The 20,743-nt window shown below is 49.2% G+C and overlaps 1 protein-coding gene across 3 annotated transcripts in view; it reads left to right on the top strand.

The window, feature by feature from the left end:
- SCAI (suppressor of cancer cell invasion) overlaps window positions 1-20,743 on the top strand; it is a 538,528-nt gene that overhangs the window by 367,583 nt on the left and 150,202 nt on the right. For all 3 annotated transcript variants that reach the window (XM_069241740.1, XM_069241742.1, XM_069241741.1), the window contains 2 exons: window positions 2,453-2,549; window positions 6,761-6,859. In XM_069241740.1, the coding sequence (XP_069097841.1) occupies window positions 2,453-2,549; window positions 6,761-6,859 (196 nt within the window). The remainder of the gene's footprint in view (window positions 1-2,452; window positions 2,550-6,760; window positions 6,860-20,743) is intronic.

Genomic DNA, 20,743 nt, shown 5'->3' with positions numbered 1-20,743 from the left:
TTTCACAAAAAGTGCTTGCCCTCCACCCTGCTCTGATCATTTTGTTTATCTAGCTGTCTGAGCTTAAACTTTCAGATGCAGTTGGTATTAATGTACATTAGAAAACGTTTTTTATGTGACATACGTTTGCTGATGCTTGCAGTGTTGTAGGCAAATCCCAAACGGATTTGTAGCCAGTAAAGCAGTCTTTATTACTCTGGCTTGACAGCTAGTTCTCACCAGACAATTATGTGACTTTCACTAGAGAGGGGCTGGGGCTCCGCCTACATGTTGGGATCCAGCAGTACATGTTTTGATTGGGCAGAAGTTGTGGGCTTCCAGAAAAAAGTACTTGTCCTCCATGCACCTTGGTTATTTTGTTTATTTATCCAGCTGCTTGACCTTGAACTTTCAGGACAGAAACTGACATTTGAATACCATTAAAGTGTCTTAGATAAATAGATAATTCATGTTGTTTTTCTCTAGCAGCAGAACTTATGGGAGGGGCAGTCATTAATCTGTGTGGAGTTTTAGAGCTGGCTTTACAGTGCAACTGTCACCTGACCTTTTTAGGCTACACCAATATTATTGTACAGTTCTTTGCTCCTTCACAAAAAGATATTCATTCCCAAGCTATTTACTTGTAATGCTCCACATTATCACGCCACATTCTTATGAAGCCATACTTGTTGGCATTGCCAATGCTTGTTTAGGTAAGTGATGCCAATAGCAAGCATTGGCCACCTCACCATACCATAGGTCTTACTGGAACACAAACAGTATATTTTATGTGGCTCCCACTCTAGCCTCCCACTCCAGCCTTTCCTGCTCTCCATAACGCTGAAGACCATCGCCGGGTACGTAGGATAGGTCCTGTGGTGCCCTCTCTCATGCTCTGGTTATTCTGCCTCTTGTCCCAACCCCGCACTCGCTGCATCTCTTTTTATCTCCTTGCTCTATTGATGTGGAGAGTGTAAGACACTAATTCCCAACCTGTGGTCCGGTTGCCTCTGGGAGTCCGCGGAGCCTCATCAGGGCTTCCGCCACTGCTTAGAAAATTAAATAATATTAGCAGATTAATAAAGTGTATATAAATAAATTGGCTAAATGTGCATTTGAAAATTTAAAAAGGTACTGTAAATGTCAATTAATTTGAAATTGGAGGCTAAAAATTAAATTAATATCCTCATTGATTCGTGGGAGCAGCGCAGGTGCGTCAAACAGAATATAGTATGGACGACTTGTGGCTACAATTAAATTTTTAAAAAGCTGCAACTTTCCTACAAAAATTACTTCTTTTTTTATTTATATTAGTTTGAAAATTAAATAAGATGTGTTATAATTTGAGAATGTGTTTGATTCCTATATTTTATGTGTATTGTTTTGCATTTCAAATCAGCAACAGTATTTAGGGCGGGGTCCCCGGCTTCCAGTAATGACTCTGTAGGGAGTCCCCGGATTCCCAATAATGGTTTAGTGGGGGTCCCTGGGTTCCAGTAATGATAAAGTGGGGGTCCACAGAAGTCAAAAGGTTGGGAACTGCTGGTGTAAAACTCTCCTGGACACAACATCTCATATAACTGTTCCAGTTACCACTTACCTTTGTCTTCCATATGTCTTTTTTAACTTTCTTCATCCTACTTGAAGTCCTTGGTCATTCTCTACCCACTGCCTTCTCAGCTGTCAGTCAACTACTCCGTCTCTCTCCTTGCTCCAAACCTCTGGCTGGCGGTCTATGTCTCATTAAGCCACTGCTGCTTGCCGTATACTCCATACTGGTCACTGATCCTCCTACGGTGTAACTCTGCGCCCTCATACTTTCTACCTCGCTGCGCCCTCCATCTAGGAGTACATTACTGCCCTCTGCACCACTGGCCATCTCCCACTTGCACATTCCCTTTCTGCCTCTTACTCTGCCTAGCCCACGACGAGTCATCCCCTTCTTTTCCATCACTGAAAATTAGTCCACAGGGAAGTAGGGTGGTTTAAGTGTTTCTTACAGGATGGCTGTAATTTGTGTATTGCAAGCCTCAATCTCTGGTGTGTGGTTCTTTTACGTGGCCTTGGTTTTTACTCCCTTGTGATACAAACTACTGGACACTCGCGTAAGGCAAAATGCATTTTAAAAAAAACAAAATGAAGGAGGGTATTTACTCTTGTCTTAAATTTCCCTTTTTGGATCTCATAACCCTTTTATCCACTTGTAGGGCCTGGAAATCTAAGCAAGGACATAACATTTCCAGTAATTTCAGTATACCTAGCTGCATGAAGATAATTTTACTTGCTGGTAAATTCATTAGTTAAGGATTGATGTGAAAGTGAGATTTCTCACATGGGCTGCTCAGTGGACTAATGGGAAACGGTGGTCCATGACACAAAATGCACTTTCACCATTAAGAAGACACAGGCAATCATTGTTCTACAAATGTCCTCAGTAGCGGGCTCTTTACAGTCGTGTTTTTGTTCTCTTTAGGCCTGAGCTGGTTGTGAAGAAGCTGCGGTATTATGCACGGTTTATCGTGGTCTGCTTGCTTCTCAACAAACTGGACATCGTGAAGGAACTCGTGAAGGTAAAGGCTGGCTCTTGAGTTCTTCGGGCGTGGTCCTCAGGCCCCTCCTGTTTCTGCGGCCACAGTTATAACTAACTACATCCGAATAAAGTGCCTGATTGGGAGTCTGCCGGAGTGAGTTACTCCTTCACCAACTTGGGGATCGTAATACGGCAGACGGGATATCCATCACGTTTGTGACGCAGTAACATGTCCACCAAAATCTAAATCAGGCCCAAAGTCCTAAAATTTAGGGGGTTGAAATTTTGGAACTCGTACATTTTCTTGTAGTCCAAAGTACCTCCAGGCACAGACTTTTGAGAGCAGATGAATTCAGCAGCAAAAAATACAAGTCGATTCTGGGAGGAAAATGAAAGAGCAACCAATGGGATTTGTGGGTGCCCCAAGTCATACATATGATACATTATAATGGGTCATAGTGTAACAGCATGGCCCTCGAAGGGTTCTGATGATATCATAAGTTACGAGCCCGATGTTTATTTCGAGCTTGCTCGCTTGAAAGAGAAGTGTGTTAACCATGGTCAGTAATTACTATGAGAATGTTTAGGTTTTGTTTACCTTTCATACATAAATTGTCAATAAAATAGTGGACCATAGTGACTGCCTCTGGATTTATGCGATTCTGTGACCACAGTGTTTACCACTTAATTATGGATTTATCACACTGGCCACATAATTCGAAGATTTCAGAAACTTTTGTTTTGCTCAAATTAAACTAGTGTTGACAGGGAATGTATTGCATCATTTGCATTTTGGCCGCATAGTTTAGCCAACTTTGACACACAGTTTGGCCCTCCACGCCATATGAGGCCACCAGTTCTGACAATGCTAAAGCACTGAAACGTATAATATAGCTTTTTTTTTTCTTGACTTACATTGTGGCAAAAAGTAGTCAATCCTTCATGTTCCTTCAGTGCAATGTATTTGCAGGGTCTTACTTGCACAAAGTGTTAGGCTTTGGTCTTCTTTATTGCTGGCTCCTGAAACCAGCAGTAAACCCTTGTGATAAAGTAATGTTTTTGTCAGATAGTCTTGAAATATCCTTCCCACCTGAGCTTCTGTCAGAACTGAATACAGGGTATAAGTCAGAGCCAGGCTGTAAATGAAATTTGTTACATGAATTATCTTGTAACCTGCCAGGGCTGAGCTGATTGTTTTGTTTTGTTTCTGTAAATACCCAGACAGGGCACTGAATTGGACATAAGTGGCTTTGCCGGGTTGGGGGGGGGGGGGGGCAGCGAGTTTAAAGACGATCAGTTTCTGAAAGTGCAGGATTAGAGGGGTGTGTTCTGAACTTGTCTCTGTTTAGTCTTCCCGGCTTTCTTTTATTTGCCAAACATCAAGTGGATTACAGAAGATCTATGATTTCTATAAGCTTTCATGAATCATTCTATATAAAATTAAATGAAAATTAATTTATAAAGCGCTCTAATGCCCTGGGGTGTCTAAGCACTGGCCTTGTGCTTCTCTGAAGTGTTCTGACCCATCTGGTCGGGATGGGCTGATGCAGAATGACTCCCTTCATCCTTCCTGAAACTGGCTACTTTTATGATTGGACAAGCCAGGATGGTGGTTCCTTGCTCACCACTTGTGCTTTGTAACATGGCCTCTTCATTGGGACCATAGTCACAAAATTCTGATGCCTCTTTCTCACGTTGGGTGCACTAAAAAGCATCTGCAAGAATAGATTCCAAACCATGAATCCCTAAATATGGATTCGTGTAATTGACCCTGCGACCTTCAGTTTGGGAAATTCTGCCAAATTTAGCGTTAGTGGCACTTTGGTGAGGTTTTCTGGGCGGCTGTACCTGCAAAAGTAGGTTAACACTCGGAAATTCTTAGGTTTGTGGCTTGTCATGTACTCCTGTCAGGTAGAGTCCCAGTGTAGAAATGCATGCAAATCTAGTGCTGCCGGGGTGATTCCTGGGAAGGAATTGCAGAGTGCGTCTCCATCCCAGTTCCCACATTGAATTGGCGTGTAAGGAAACTGATTTGTCCATTGCAAAGTTTTTTTTACGAATGAGTGCTAAAAAGGAACTTTTTTGTGCCAACATTTGCATCTTAATTCCACTTACAGATTCTTCCACCAGGGTGCAATTTCGCAGGCAAAACATTTTCTGCATGCGTATTCTGGAAGTATAGCCCTCGAGGACCTCAGGAGTGATTTCTTTGTAAAAATCATGAAAGTTACACATTTCCTTCAACTGTAGATGCAGTCCTACTGGAGTGTATTTCTGACAGGCAGAGCAGGCCCTTTGTTTATTGGTACAGAAGGTTAAATGTAACCTGTAGGGGGCTTTCACATGCAGGCCTTACTGGTCCTGCCATGACTGAGGCACTGGAGCTCTTTCCAGACTTCAGCCGCTGTCCCCAGGAGCCACTTACTTTCAGAGCTCTTGTTGGCCCCAGTATCTAGTGGAAGTGATATCACAGTGTCCACAATGCGCCACGGAACCCCTTAAAACAGAATGACCACTTATCTCAGTTTTACCTGAAATGGTAAAGATGGAGCCTTCTCTTGTGTCTTGGTTCTCTTAATTATAGGAGTAAAATTAAAGTAAAGTGATTGCTTAGTAAAAAAAAAAAAAACGTTTGAGGTTCAGTGTTTGTTACCTTTGCGGGCTATTTGTAATCGTGATTATTTCCTTTTCTTCTTTTTCAATTTCTTCCAAAATCACTGCCTTTTTAGTTCTAGTTCTTTTGACAGGCCACCTGTCTTCGTGACTGATCGAACCACCTGCAGTGGGATAAGCAAATATGGAGCCCCTGTTGAGGAAACAGAAGGGCGGCCCTTTCCCCCCAAATTTAATAAAAGACCAGGAATAAAAAATAATTTGGCAGTAATGAAAAAAACTGACCAAGACTAAGTTGTGAGAGTCTCAAATAAAGACGTTTACCTACCAAAAAATATTTAGTCACATTGTCCTCTATTCTTTGTGATTGGATTGTACACCTAGGGGGTCATTTTGACCTCTGCGGTCTTTTGTCAAGACCGCCGAGGGACCGCCATGCTGAAGACCGCCAGTGGTGGCGGTTTTCCGCTTGGCGTATTATGACTGTTGGCAGCTCTCCGTCCTTTTTCGGACGGAGAGCCGCCAACAGCCATACTGGCGGTCGGCGGGGAAGTGGAGGTTGCTCCACCTCCACCGCCACGTCAACAGAACACCACCCACCGAATCACATCCTGTGATTTGGCGTGGCGGTGTTCTGTTGACGGTGTGTTGTCGGCGGAGCAGCCCCCATGGATCCCGTCCCCTCCCGGAGGATCGACGGACCAGGTAAGTCGATCGTCCGTTAGGGGAGGGGGGGGTGTTGTGTGCGTGCATGGGGGTGTGCGTGTGTGTATGTAGTGGGGGGGGTGTGAGTGCCTGTATGCTTGCGGGGGTGTTGTGAGTTTGGGAATGAGTGCGCGTATGTCTGTAGGTATGTCTGTATGGTTGTGTGCGTGTATGTTTGAATGTGGGTGTGCGTGTCAGACTGTGTGTGTGGATGTTGGCATGTTTGTCGGTGTGTGTGCGTGTATGTGTGTTGGTGGTGCCTGCGTGCGTGTCGTGTGTGAATGAGTGATGTGATGTTGGGGGTCGGGGTGGGGAGGGGGGTCCTGCCACCTTTGGGGGGTGGCCGGGGTGGTGGGGGTATAGGGAAGGGAGTCGGGGCGGGGTGGGGGAGACCCCAATCAGTGCCAGGGAAGGAATTCCCTGGCACTGATAGTGCTTACCGCCATGGATTTCATGGCAGTTCCAAACCGCATGAAATCCATGGCGGTCAGCCGGGTCCAAATACCGCCGGCGGTATAGTGACGACCACCGGGCTGGAGACCCAGGTCTCCAGCCCACCGGTTGTGTCCGCCCTGGCGGGCGGAACGGAGAAGCGGCGGATGACGCCATGGTCATAATTGCAAAAAAATGACCGCCAGCCTGTTGGCGGTCTTACCGCTGCTTCTCCGCCAGGGTCGTAATGATCCCCCTAATGCTTTTCGTAATTCCATGATCTGATGATGTTAGAATGGGGGGGTGAGTGTATTGGTGGACAGGGGTCGTGTCTGAACCATGCCACGTGCGCCCGTCCAGACCCCTGCAGTAGACACATTGAATCGCCATCCGAGGCACGGATTGATATCTGCACATGAGAGAAATTCACTAGTCGGACCAGGTTATCTCTCGGTGTAGAGGCGCCACTCTCATATAGTTCTCGTGGTCTTTACATTTCAGGAGCTGTCCGATGAGATCGAAGACTACACGCACCGTTTTAACACTGAGGACCAGGTGGAGTGGAACCTGGTGCTGCAGGAGGTGGCCGCCTTCATAGAGGTACGATGGGGAGGGACTGGGGGGGGGGGGGGGTTGGAAATTCAGCTGATGCGAAAGAGCTTATCAGTTAGCAGGTTTTGCTTTAAACTGTAAAAGAAATAAAATGTTGAAAACACTCCCAGAGTACTCTTTAAAAAAAAAAAAAAAAAAGAGAAAATAGTTTAACATGCTTGACATGGAACCACTTAAGATCTCTGAGATTATCCTGTGCTCATTTGTACTAAACCACCTTGCCTTCCGCGTGTACAGCTCCTTGTGTTTCCCGTATTGCACATCGCCTTGTCTCGCATGTTGCACATCGCCTTACATGCCCCCGTGTTGCACATCACTTGTGTGCCCCTCGTAGTACATCACCTTGTGATCCCTGTGTTGCACTTCGCCTCTTGTTTCCCATGTTGTACACGCCTTGTGTTCTCCTTGTTGCACACCGCCTTGTGTTCTCCTTGTTGCACACCCCCTTGTGTTCTCCGTGTTGCACACCGCCGTGTGTTCACCGTGTTCCAGATTGCCTTGTGTCCTGTACTGCCTTACGTGCCACCCGTGTTGCACATCACTTCTGTGCCCCACATTGTACATCAATCACCTCGTGTTCCCTGTGTTTCACATCGCCTCGTGTTTCCCCATGTTGCACACTGCCTTGTGTTCTCCTTGTTGCACACTGCCTTGTGTTCTCCGTGTTGCACACCACCTTGTGTTCCCCTTATTGCTCATCATCTTGCACTCCCGGTCTTGCACATCTTCTTGTATTTCCCGTGTTGCACATCGCCTTCTGTTTCCCTTGTTTCACATCGCCTTATGTTCCCGGTGTTGCACATCGTCATGTTTCCTGTGTTGCACATCAACTTGTTATACCCATGTTGCACATCGCCTTGTGTTCCCCGTGTTGCACATCGATTTGCATACTCCCTGTTGCACATATCCATTATCCCCCATATTGTACATAACCTTGTGTTCCCCGTGATGTACACCGCCTTGTGTTCCCCATATTGCATATTGTCTTGTATTCCCCATGTTGCACATCGTCTCGTGTTTCCCTTGTTGCACATTGCCTCATGCTCATTGTGTTGCACATCACCTCATGTTCCCAGAGTTGCACACCGCCTTGTGTTTACAGTGTTGCACACTGCCTTGTGTTTCCAGTGTTGCACATCACCTTGTGTTTCCCTTGTTGCAAAATCACTTTGCATGCTCCAGGTTGCACACTGCCTTGTGTTTCCCCATTGCACATCACTTTGCATGCTCCATGTTGCACATCACCTTGTGTTTCCTGTAATGCACATTGTCTTGTGTTTCCCGTGTTGCACATCGCTTTGTGTGCTCGATGTTGCACATAGCCGTGTGTTCCCCATGCTGCACATCGCCTTGTGTTCCCCATGCTGCACATCGCCTTGTGTTCCCCATGCTGCACATCGCCTTGTGTCCCCCATGTTGCACATTGCCTTGTGTTCCCCCTGTTGCACATTACCTCATGTTCCCAGTGTTGCACACCACCTTGTGTTTCCAGTGTTGCACACCGCCTCATGTTTTCCTTGTTGCACATCACCTCGTGCTTCCCTTGTTGCACATCGCCTCATGTTCCCAGTGTTGCACATCACCTTATGTTCCCCATGTTGCAAAATCACTTTGCATGCTCCATAATGCACATCGCCTTGTGTTCCCTGTGTTGCACATCGTCTTGTGTTTCCCCTGTTGCTCATCACTTTGCATGCTCCATGTTGAACATCACCTTGTGTCGCCTGTGTTGCACATCATCTTATGTTTCCCGTGTTGCACATCGCTTCGCGTGCTACATGTTGCACATCGCCTTGTGTTCCCCGTGCTGCACATTGCCTTGTTTTTCCAGTGTTGCACATCCCCTTGTGTTTCCCTCGTTGCAAAATCACTTTGCATGCTCCAGGTTGCACACCGCCTTGTGTTTCTCCGTTGCACATCACTTTGCATGCTTCATGTTGCACATTGCCTTGTGTTCCCTGTATTGCACATTGTCTTGTGTTTCCCGTGTTGCACATTGCTTTGCGTGCTCCATGTTGCACATAGCCGTGTGTTCCCCATGCTGCACATAGCCGTGTGTTCACCGTGCTGCACATCGCCTTGTGTACCCCGTGTTGCACATTACCTCATGTTCCCAGTGTTGCACACTGCCTTGTGTTTCCAATGTTGCACACCGCCTCATGTTTTCCTTGTTGCACATCGCCTCATGTTCCCAGTGTTGCACATCACCTTATGTTCCCCATGTTGCAAAATCACTTTGCATGCTCCATAATGCACATCGCCTTGTGTTCCCTGTGTTGCACATCGTCTTTTGTTTCCCCTGTTGCTCATCACTTTGCATGCTCCATGTTGAACATCGCCTTCTGTTCCCCGTGTTGCACATTGCCTTATGTGTCCCCGTGTTGCACATAACTTATGTGCCCCGCATTGTACATCACCTTGTGTTCCGAGTGTTGCACATCCCCTCGTGTTTCCCATGTTGCACATAGCCTCGTGTTCCCAGTGTTTCACACCGCCTTATGTTCACCATGTTGCAAAATCCATTTGCATGTTGCATAATGCACGTCGCCTTGTATTCCCTGTGTTGTACATCGTCTTGTCTTTCCCCTGTAGCACATCACTTTGGATGCTCCATGTTGAACATCACCTTGTGTTCCCCGAGCTGCACATCGCCTTGTGTTCCCCATGTTGCACATCGCCTTATGTGTCCCCATGTTGCGCATAACTTATGTGCCCCGCATTGTACATCACCTTGTGTTCCCAGTGTTGCAAATCCCCTTGTGTTTCCCATGTTGCACATCAGCTTGTGTTCTCCGTGTTGCACACCACCTTGTGTTCTCTGTGTTACACACCGCCTTGTGTTCCCCGTATTGCACATCGTCTTCTATTCCCCGTGTTGCACATCGTCTTGTATTTCCCGTGTTACACATCGCCTCATGTTTCCCTTGTTTCCCTTGTTGCCCTTGTTGCACATTGCCTTGTGTTTCCCATGCTGCACATCGCCTTGCGTTCCACATGTTGCACATTGCCTTGTGTTTCCCTTGCTGCACATCGCCTTGCGTTCCCCGTGTTACACATCACCTTGTGTTCCCAGTGTTGCACATCGCCTTGTTTCCCATGTTGCACATCTCCTTGTGTTTCCCATGTTGCACACCAGCTTGTGTTCTCTGTGTTGCACACCACCTTGTGTTCTCTGTGTTGCACACCACTTGTGTTCTCCATGTTGCACACTGCCTTGTGTTCCCCGTATTGCACATCGTCTTCTTTTCCCCGTGTTGCACATCGTCTTGTATTTCCCGTGCTACACATCACCTCGTGTTTCCCTTGTTTCCCTTGCTGCACATAGCCTTGCGTTCCCCGTGTTGCACATCACCTTGTGTTCCCAGTATTGCACATCCCCTCGTGTTTCCCATGTTGCACATCAGCTTGTGTTCTCCGTGTTGCACATCACCTTGTGTTCTCCGTGTTGCACACCACCTTGTGTTCTCCGTGTTGCACACTGCCTTGTGTTCCCCGTATTGCACATCGTCTTCTATTCCCCGTGTTGCACATCGTCTTGTATTTCTCGTGCTACACATCACCTCGTGTTTCCCTTGTTTCCCTTGTTGCACATCGCCTGCGTTCCCCGTGTTGCACATCGCCTTGTGTTACCCGTATTGCACATCGCCTCGTGTTTCCCTTGTTGCACATCGCCTTGTTTCCCTTGTTGCACATCGCCTTGTTTCCCTTGTTGCACATCGCCTTGCGTTCCCCGTGTTGCACATCGCCTTGCATGCTCCATGTTGTACATAACCATTGCCCCCCATATTGTACATCGTCTTACATGCCCCATGTTACACATCACCAGCTATCACCAGCAAACAGATGGAACATCTGAGTTTGTAAACATGTATCCGTGTGTACATATGGGTCTCTATATAGTACAATTTTACGATTGTAGATTATCTTGCATATGCGTAATATGCACACTAGTTCCGTTCTCGAGGGGTGGGGGGGGCATTAATGTTTCTAAGTTCATGTTTAAAACCCTCACTTTTAATAAACGCCTCTCAAAGCAGCTATAATCTGCTCTAGCAGGATGAAGCGCCTCTGCATATTAGAGAAATACACGTTTTTTATTATTGAAGAGCTGTTATCACATTTTTAGATGATTATTGCACGAATTACCCGACATTTTAATAGCTCGGGCCCTGCACAGGCTCTTAGAGCCAACCCAAGTCATTGGCTCGGCTCCTTCGGGATGTCCCTGTTCATTCATTGCCTCCCACACCGCCCGGGCCCTGTGCCCTGAACTATAGATCACCATGTGTTCTCTAGGTGCAGAGTCCTAAAGTACTCACCGAGGCACCACGCCGTGCAATCCCAGGAGGCCCTCACTGTTTACTAGGGTCCTGCTTAGCACGTGCTGTTCTGGTGCACACAGCCATCTAGTGCTTGGTGGCTATTCCCTCTTGCTCTGTGTGCACTGATGCCCTCATGTACATACGTCCTGGTGCACACAGCTGTCTGGTGCTCGGTGGTTAACCCCCCTTGCTGTGTATGCACTGATGCCCTCTTGTTAGCAGGCCTGCTTGCACATACCTGTACACATTTCTTGGTGCACACACCTGTCTGGTGCTCCGTGGTTAACCCCCCCTTACTCGGTGTGCACTGATGCACTGTCCCTTGCTCTGTGTGCACAGATGCCCTCTTGTTCGCAGGTCTGCGTGCACAAATCTGTGCACATGTCTTGGTGTGCACACACCTATTTGGTGCTCCGTGGTTAACCCCCCTTACTCGGTGGGCACTGATACACTCGTGTTCGCAGGTCTACGTGCACATACCTGTACACATGTCCTGGTGCACACAACCGTCTGGTGCTGGGTGGTTAACCCCCCTTGCTCTGTGTGCACTGATGCACTTATGTTCACAGGTCATCATGCACATATGTCCTGGTGCACACAGCCATCTGGACCTCGGTGGTTAACCCCCTTTGCTCTGTGTGCACTGATGCACTCATGTTCGCAGGTCTGCGTGCACATACCTGTTTACATGTACTGGTGCACACAGCTGTCTGTTGCTCAGTGGTTAATCCCCCTTGCTGTGTGTGCTCTGATGCACTGATGTTCATATGCCTGTGTGCACATACCTGTACACATGTCCTGGTGCACACAACTGTCTTGTGCTCAGTGGTTGATCCCCCCTGCTGTGTATGCACTGATGCCCTCTTGTTAGCAGGCCTGCTTGCACATACCTGTACACATTTCTTGGTGCACACACCTGTCTGGTGCTCCGTGGTTAACCCCCCTTACTCGGTGTGCACTGATGCACTGTCCCTTGCTCTGTGTGCACTGATGCCCTCTTGTTCGCAGGTCTGCGTGCACATATCTGTGCACATGTCTTGGTGTGCACACACCGATTTGGTGCTGGTTAACCCCCCTTACTCGGTGGGCACTGATACACTCGTGTTCGCAGGTCTGCGTGCACATACCTGTACACATGTCCTGGTGCACACAGCCGTCTGGTGCTGGGTGGTTAACCTCCCTTGCTCTGTGTGCACTGATGCACTTATGTTCACAGGTCATCATGCACATATGTCCTGGTGCACACAGCCGTCTGGACCTCGGTGGTTAACCCCCTTTGCTCTGTGTGCACTGATGCACTCATGTTCGCAGGTCTGCGTGCACATACCTGTTTACATGTACTGGTGCACACAGCTGTATGTTGCTCAGTGGTTAATCCCCCTTGCTGTGTGTGCTCTGATGCACTGATGTTCATATGCCTGTGTGCACATACCTGTACACATGTCCTGGTGCACACAACTGTCTTGTGCTCGGTGGTTGATCCACCTTGCTGTGTATGCACTGATGCCCTCTTGTTAGCAGGCCTGCTTGCACATACCTGTACACATTTCTTAGTGCACACACCTGTCTGGTGCTCCGTGGTTAACCCCCCCCCTTACTCGGTGTGCACTGATGCACTGTCCCTTGCTCTGTGTGCACTGATGCCCTCTTGTTCGCAGGTCTGCGCGCACATATCTGTGCACATGTCTTGGTGTGCACACACCTATTTGGTGCTCCGTGGTTAACCCCCCTTACTCGGTGGGCACTGATACACTCGTGTTCGTAGGTCTGCGTGCACATACCTGTGCACATGTCCTGGTGCACACAGCCGTCCAGTGCCTAACCCCCTTGCTCTGTGTGCACTGATATTCGAGGGTCTGCGTGCATATACCTGTACACATGTTCTGGTGCACACAACTATCCGGTGCTTGGTGGTTAATCCCTCTTGCTCTGTGTGCACTGATGCCCTCATGTTTGCAGGTGGTTAAACCCCCGTGCAGTGTGTGTAGCTCTGTGTTTACTGATCTGCGTGCACATGCCTGTACACATGTCCTGGTGCACACAGCTGTCTGGTGCTTGGTGGTATAAACCCCCTCTCCCCCGCACTGTGTGCACCGATGCACATATGCTCGCATACCTGTACACATGCTTTGCGACCCCGGACGTCAGTACGTGTGCTGGTCCGCCTGCATGTGCGCCCTCCTGTTTGTGTGCACTATTCACGCGCCACCCCTATTGCTTTACCAATGCTTGTTTGGGTGCACAGTGAGTGCAGCGCCCTCGGATATCAGTCTTCCTGCCTCTGTAGATTTTAATTACACGCCGCGGCGCTGATTGGAATTGATTTTGGCGGGATTTAGAAACATCCCTCTTGGTGCACATTGTCTTCAGGATTACCTGTCAGCAGCGGGATGCGAAATGGAAACTTCCCCATGGTGGGGGGGGGGGTCACGTGGGCCCCTTGGCGCCCCCCACCCTTCGGGGGGGGGGGGCGCATTTCACCCAGGGCCTAGGACTCTGTGGCTTATGGAAGTGTGGGGCCAGGGGTACCTGCAGAGGGAGGCCCCATCATTTGCTTGGCGCACGTGTGTGTTGGGGGACAGTTTGTGAATCACAGGTGTTCGTGCACAGTGTTGGTGCTCAGCGGTCCCCCCTCACCGCCCTCCCGTGTGTCATTGCTTTTAAATAAGAACTATTGTTGTTGCCCATTGGAATCCTTCTCGGTTTGGGGGGATGAAAGGCTGCCTTGGCCCTGCCAGGCGTGCACCTGTGACTTGCAGGTCGCTCTTAAGGTCAGCTCACGTGTTCCCCTCGTGGAGACATCCTGCCGAACACTTATGGACATGAGCATGCCTTTAATCGTGGCGCTGCATCTGGGGAGGAGGGGAGGTCGCATCTCTGTGGTGTGACCTTGAGCATGTTCCCTCCGTGACCTCTGTGACCCGAGGCACCAGGAGTTCGTGTGTGTTCACAGTCAACGACTCTTGAGCTGTGTTAAACAGCTCCCTGCAGCTGATGATGGAGAGCCACAGCGCGGAGTAAGCGCTGCGATGCCACACTGTGGGCCAGATGTAGCAAAGGATTTTCCCCATTCTGTGTCTATGGGAAAAAGTGTTTGTACATATGGCCCTGTGTCTTTGCGCTATATAGATCCTGGATTTATTCATTTATTTATTTAACCATAACCGCTTGTGAAACTACAGGTACCAGAATGCATAGTATCGTGAAGTAAAAGCCAAGAATGGCTGAACCGCTCATATCTGGCCTGGGGTCGTCTTCGTCTTCTCAAGGTCGCGCCTAGCAGCGCGCAAGCTCTGTCTTCGACATGTTGTAATCGTCATCTGTGGGCTTGCAACACGCCCATCTCATGCCCATCACTTTCATTCGTTCTTTCGCCTGTCTTTCAAAATTCACATGATTTTATAGGTAAATGCTTTACGTTTGTCCCGCCTTGAGGCTGTTTTGTTACCCCATTGGAGACGGACCCTGTTATATGGATTATTGCACGATCGGCCGTATACCTTAGTGTTGTGCACTACTTTTTCTTTCGCCTCGCCACTTCGCGCTGTGTGCCCGTATGTTGTTTCATTAGTCTTCCCTCTTTGAGCATGCCGCTGTTTCTTTGTGGTGTCTGCGCACATAGGCTGCAAGCAGGATTTTTTTTTTTTTTTTTTAATTTATTTAATATTTTATTTAAAAAAGGTTCATATAGGGCAACCTCGATCGGAAGGGCGCTTTACATGAGGAAATGAAGTTTCATATAGCGTGAACTCAGTCGGGGGAGCATTTTACATGACTATGTGAAGTTTCATATAGCGCAACCTTGATCTAAGGAGCGCTTTACACGAGTACCACTTAACAAGTTTAGCAACTGAAAAATATATAAACTGGAGCATTTAAAACAGAAAAGGACACAGAAAATCTCTAAGAGCCTCTCCCAGGACAGCGAGAGAGCTGAGAGCCGATACTACAATATTTGCTGCACTCTGGCAACTCGACCCATAATGCTCTGTGGGGCATTTCTTTTTCAAATCATTTTTGCCCATAACTCAGCCTGTGGGGGTCCTACGACAAGGGGACCACCACCAAACCATTCAGCACAATGCATTCTTTCTGTCTAGGTTATCTCGGGTCCCCACACTAAGGTGGGGGGAATCCCCAAAACAGTAACCTCTCCCACCATCCTTGTCTTTTTGAGCTCTCTTTTGGCTGAAACTTTTGTTTTACTGCTGGGACTAGTTTGCGTGATACGGGGCTTGTTTGTAATAGTATTGCAGTAGGCCTGAACACGTGTAAAGCACTACGCTCTCTTGGAGTTATATATATAGTTACATTACACTACTTTCTGTCATTCTGTTTTCATTTTGGGATGGCTGTATAGTTACATGACTATGGGGGTCATTCTGCGCCAGGGTCACCGACCACGGGAGCACCGCCAACAGGCTGGCGGTGCTCCTAAGGGCATTCTGACTGCGGCGGTTCTGCCGCGGTCAGATGCTGGAAACCGGCGGTCTCCCGCCGGTTTCCCGCTGCCCTGCAGAATCCTCCATGGCGGCGGAGCGCGCTCCGCCGCCATGGGGATTCTGACACCCCCTACCGCCATCCTGTTCCTGGCGGGTCTCCCGCCAGGAACAGGATGGCGGTAGGGGGTGCCGCGGGGCCCCTGGGGGCCCCTGCAGTGCCCATGCCAATGGCATGGGCACTGCAGGGGCCCCCGTAAGAGGGCCCCACTCTGTATTTCAGTGTCTGCTTTGCAGACACTGAAATACGCGACGGGTGCCACTGCACCCGTCGCACCTTCCCACTCCGCCGGCTCAATTCTGAGCCGGCGTCCTCGTGGGAAGGTTGATTTGCACTGGGCTGGCGGGTGGCCTTTTGGCGGCCGCCCGCCAGCCCAGGGCAAATCCCAAAATACCCTCCGCGGTCTTTAGACCGCGGAGCGGTATTTTGGTGGGGGAACTTCGGCGGGCGGCCTCCGCCGCCCGTCGAAGTTAGAATGACCCCCTATGTTTCTTACAAATGCTATTTTTATTATGGTGTCCTCTAGGGGCTGTTCTGTGCATTACAATCCAGATACTACAATATTTGCAGCACTCTGCAACTTGCCCCATAATGCTTTGTGGGGCATTCCTTCTGCAAAACATTTTTCCCCATAACCATGTGGTGGCCCTAAGACAAATGGGACCACCATCAAAACGTTCAGCACAACGTACTGTTTTTGCCTAGATCATTTCTGGCTCCCTACACTAGGTTGGGGAGGACCCCAAAATAGAAACCTCTCTCGCCATTCAATGTCTTTTTAAGCTTTCTTATGGCTGGGACTAGTTTTTGTTTTAAGGGCTTTGCTTGTACGTATGTTCTGGTAGACCGCCCTCTAGGGGCTACATATATGGTTACACTGCATTACTTTCTGATATTCTGTTTTCATGTCGTTATGACCTTTAGGGTCTGACTATATGGTTACATGACCATGTTTCTTACAAATGCTATTTTTATTATGGTGTCCTCCAGGGGCTGTTCTGAGCATTGCAATCAAGATACTACAATACTCGCTGCACTCAGAAACCTGCCCCATAATGCTTTGCAGGACATTCCTTTTACAAAACATTTTCGCCCATAACTCATCGCACCATGTCCTCTTTCTATCTAGGTCATCTCTGGGTCTCCACACTAGGTTGGGGGGGGACCCCAAAATAATAATATTTAAAAAAATTATAAATAATGGCAATATTTCAATTTTTTGCTCCAGGCAGAGGAAGCCGGTAAATGGAAGTGCTGTGGGGCAGGGCCTCTAGAATTATGTGGCAGAGAAGACCAAATTATGCAGCAGGGTTGACCAATTTATGTGGCACGAAAAGTCTTTACAACGCCAATAGCTCTAACTCAAGCAAATGCGAGACCTGTTGCATTGCAAATGCTTTATTTGTCTTTCCGTTTCTGTAACTTGTTCTCACACACATTATTCATCGCCCTTCTTCCTTTCTGCGCGTCTCTTGTTCTGTGTCCCCTGATTTTCTTTACCCCATCACTACCTTCGTTGTCACACGTCTTGCTCACTCCCATTTCACGTCCTCACAATCTTCATTGGTTCTTTCTTTCTACCCCGCTTTCCCTCACCACTTCTTACTTGTATATCATTTTCAGTGGTTTTCTCTCCCTCTCTCACTGTTTTCATCCCCCTTTCTTACTCAAGTTCTTTTCTCTCAGCTTCTCTTCACTCTGCCTTTTTTTAGCACCTCTAAGTTTCTGCCCTTCTCTTGCCCTCTCATTGCTTCCCTCTTTCTCCATCACTCGACTGCATATTCTCATTCATATTCTCTCTCTCTCTCTCTCTCTCTTTCTCTCTCTCTCTCTCTCTCTCTCTCTCTCTCTCTCTCTCTCTCTCTCTCTCTCTCTCTCTCGCTCTCTCTCTCTCTCTCTCTTCCCCTCTTCCCTCCTCCCCCCCCCCCACCTTTCCCTTTAGGCCCGCCCTTTCTTCTCCCACCATTCCTCTCTTCTTTTGGGCTCCTCTGCCCTGTTTCTCCTTCCTCCCCCTATGTTGTCTCCCTCTTTCGTCGACCTCCTCCATGACCCTTCTTTAATCCTCCAACATCCTAGCCCCACTCAAGAGACCCACCGCCAACCAAGAAAAGAAAAAAACAGCATGGTTCACAGACGAACTGACCACCTCCAAACGCACCTGCCAGAAACTCAAGAAAAAATGGATCCTCGAGCGCACACCCGAGAACCTGGCTACCCTCAAGGAAGCCAACCGTGAACACCACCAACTGATCCGACTCGCCAAGCGCTCCCACTTCACAGAACGCCTTAACAACAACGCTCACGACTACAAGGAACTCTTCGGCATCGTGAAGGAACTCTCCAACGCCAACGTCAACGACATCCCTCCATCCCAGAAACTCTGCGACGATCTCTCCACCTTCTTCTACCAGAAAATCGCAGCCATCCACGACAGCTTCAACACCTCACCTCCGCCAGACCCCACCCCCAACAACTCCTCCCACGCCGACCACATCACCACCTGGACCCAAGTAGACGACGCCGAAACCCTAAAGACCATGAACTCCATCCACTCAGGATCTCCCTCTGACCCCTGCCCACATCACGTTTTCAACAAAGCCGACGTCACCATCGCCCCGAACTACGCAAGATCATCAACCTTTCCTTCAACACCGCTACCTTCCCGGACAGCTGGAAGCACGCAGAAATCCAACCCCTCCTCAAGAAACCCAAGGCCGACCTCAACGATCTCAAAAACTTCCGACCGATCTCCCTCCTCCCTTTCCCAGCGAAAGTCATCGAGAAGATCGTCAACGCACAGCTCGCCCACTACCTAGAAGACAACTCCATCCTATACCCCTCCCAATCCGGCTTCAGACGAAACCACAGCACAGAGACTGCACTCCTCGCCGCCACAGATGACATCAGACTACAAATGGACAACGGCGAAACCTCTGCCCTGATCCTCTTAGACCTATCAGCCGCCTTTGATACAGTCTGCCACTGCACCCTACTTACCCGTTTACACGAAGCCGGCATCCAAGACAAAGCCCTCAACTGGATCTCCTCCTTTCTCTCCGGCAGAACTCAGAGGGTCCGACTCTCACCTTTCCACTCCAAAGCCACCAACCTCATCTGCGGCGTCCCCCAAGGCTCCTCACTAAGCAAAACGCTGTTCAACGTCTACATGGCCCCCCTCGCACAACTGGCCCGCCAGCACGACCTCAGCATCCTCTCCTACGCCGACGACACCCAGCTCGTCCTCTCCCTGACCAAAGATCCTCTCACCGCCAAAGCCAACCTTCACGAGGGACTGAAATCCATCGCCGAGTGGATGAGCAACAGCCGCCTGAAACTTAACTCCGACAAGACGGAAGTCCTCATCCTCGGGCGCACCCCCTCGGCCTGGAATGACTTGTGGTGGCCCTCCGCCCTGGGCCCCCCACCCACCCCACCCCAGCCAGCCATGCACGAAATCTCGGCTTCATCCTCGACTCCGCCCTCACCATGTCCAAACAGGTCAACGCAGTCTCATCCTCCTGTTTTAACACCCTCCGAATGCTCCGCAGAATCTTCAAGTGGATTCCAACAGGAACCAGAAAGACGGTGACCCAAGCCCTCGTCAGTAGCAGACTCGACTACGGCAACGCACTCTACACAGGCATCCCAACAAAAGACATCAAACGACTCCAACGCATCCAGAACGCATCCGCCCGCCTGATCCTCGACATACCCTGCCGATGTCACATCTCCCCTCACCTGAAGGACCTCCATTGGCTCCCCGTGGACAAGAGGATCACCTTTAAATTCCTCACCCAAGCACACAAGGCACTACACAACACCGGACCCACCTACCTAAACACCAGACTCAACTTCTACGTCCCCACATGTCAACTCCGCTCCGCCAACCTCGCCCTCGCCATCGTCCCCCGAATCCAGCGCAAGACCTCTGGCGGCAGATCCTTCTCCTACCTCGCCGCCAAGACCTGGAACTCACTCCCGACCTCACTACGCCAGACCCAGGACCTCCTCACTTTCAGGAGACTCCTCAAGACATGGCTCTTTGAATGATAGCAGCACCCCCCCTAGCGCCTCGAAACCCTAACGGGTACATAGCGCGCTTTATAAATTTATTGATTGATTGATTAATCGTACGTGGGTGCTGACGCCCACCTTTCACCCTCCCCGTCACGCCTCGCTCCTCTCCGCTTCCTGTCCTCTTCCTACCCCCCCTAGACTCCTCCTGCCTTTCCGCCCCTGTCCTTTTCTCATGGTAACCCATGGCTTTAAGTTTGGATGGAAAAATCGGAGGGTCTCTCAAAGGGGCGTGGTCGATGTAATTGAGGGCGTGGCTGAAAAACACAATGAGCTAACAATCTGTGCTTCGCACAATGTGCCACCTGACTGGTAGTTTGCTGCTTCTTTCTGTCATTGCATCCAGATATTTAATGCTACAAGTAACTTTACACCTACAGCGAGCCATGACTATTGGCTTTGTCAGTGGTTGTTAATTGCCTAGGATAAATAAGCAACAAAACATTGGCTTCCTTGTATAAAATATTGAAAGTGCTTCAGTTCTGAAAGGATGAGGCTGAAAGAACTGAAAGGAGGCTCCTTGAAGTTACCTCAAGGGCAGTGAAGGGTGGGACTGCTGCAGAGTTAAGGGTTTTTTTTTAACCTGAAATGCGAGGGCACTAATGGAGAGCCGGTAGGAATCCGTCTCGGCACCTGCATTTTAGAACAGCGCACCGGCAGGACCCGGCCCACTTAAAGCCCCGCCCCTTTGTCACAGTCCTCCGCTGTGCTTCCATATCCTTTGCTGCCTCTCGCTCCCGTGCTTTCCTTTCACTCTTCTCACTTATTCCCTCTTTCTCCCGTCGCTCCCCCACCCTTTCAGTTTTCCCTTCCTAAATTGCCCCTCTTCGTTTCGGGGCTTTTCCCTGCCTCACTCTGTGTGCCTCTCCCTCCACCGCTGCCTGGAGCCCTCCGTAGCTTGTCTCTGTCATCCCTCTCATCAGCTCCTCCCCCTTCGGTCTCTCTCACCCTCCTTTCTTCTCTGCTCGCCTCCCGT

The sequence above is a fragment of the Pleurodeles waltl genome, chromosome 6 (genome assembly GCF_031143425.1).
Source record: "Pleurodeles waltl isolate 20211129_DDA chromosome 6, aPleWal1.hap1.20221129, whole genome shotgun sequence".
NCBI lineage: Eukaryota > Metazoa > Chordata > Amphibia > Caudata > Salamandridae > Pleurodeles > Pleurodeles waltl.
Note: the sequence above shows the minus strand (reverse complement) of the source record. Positions and strands in the feature narration are given on the sequence as shown.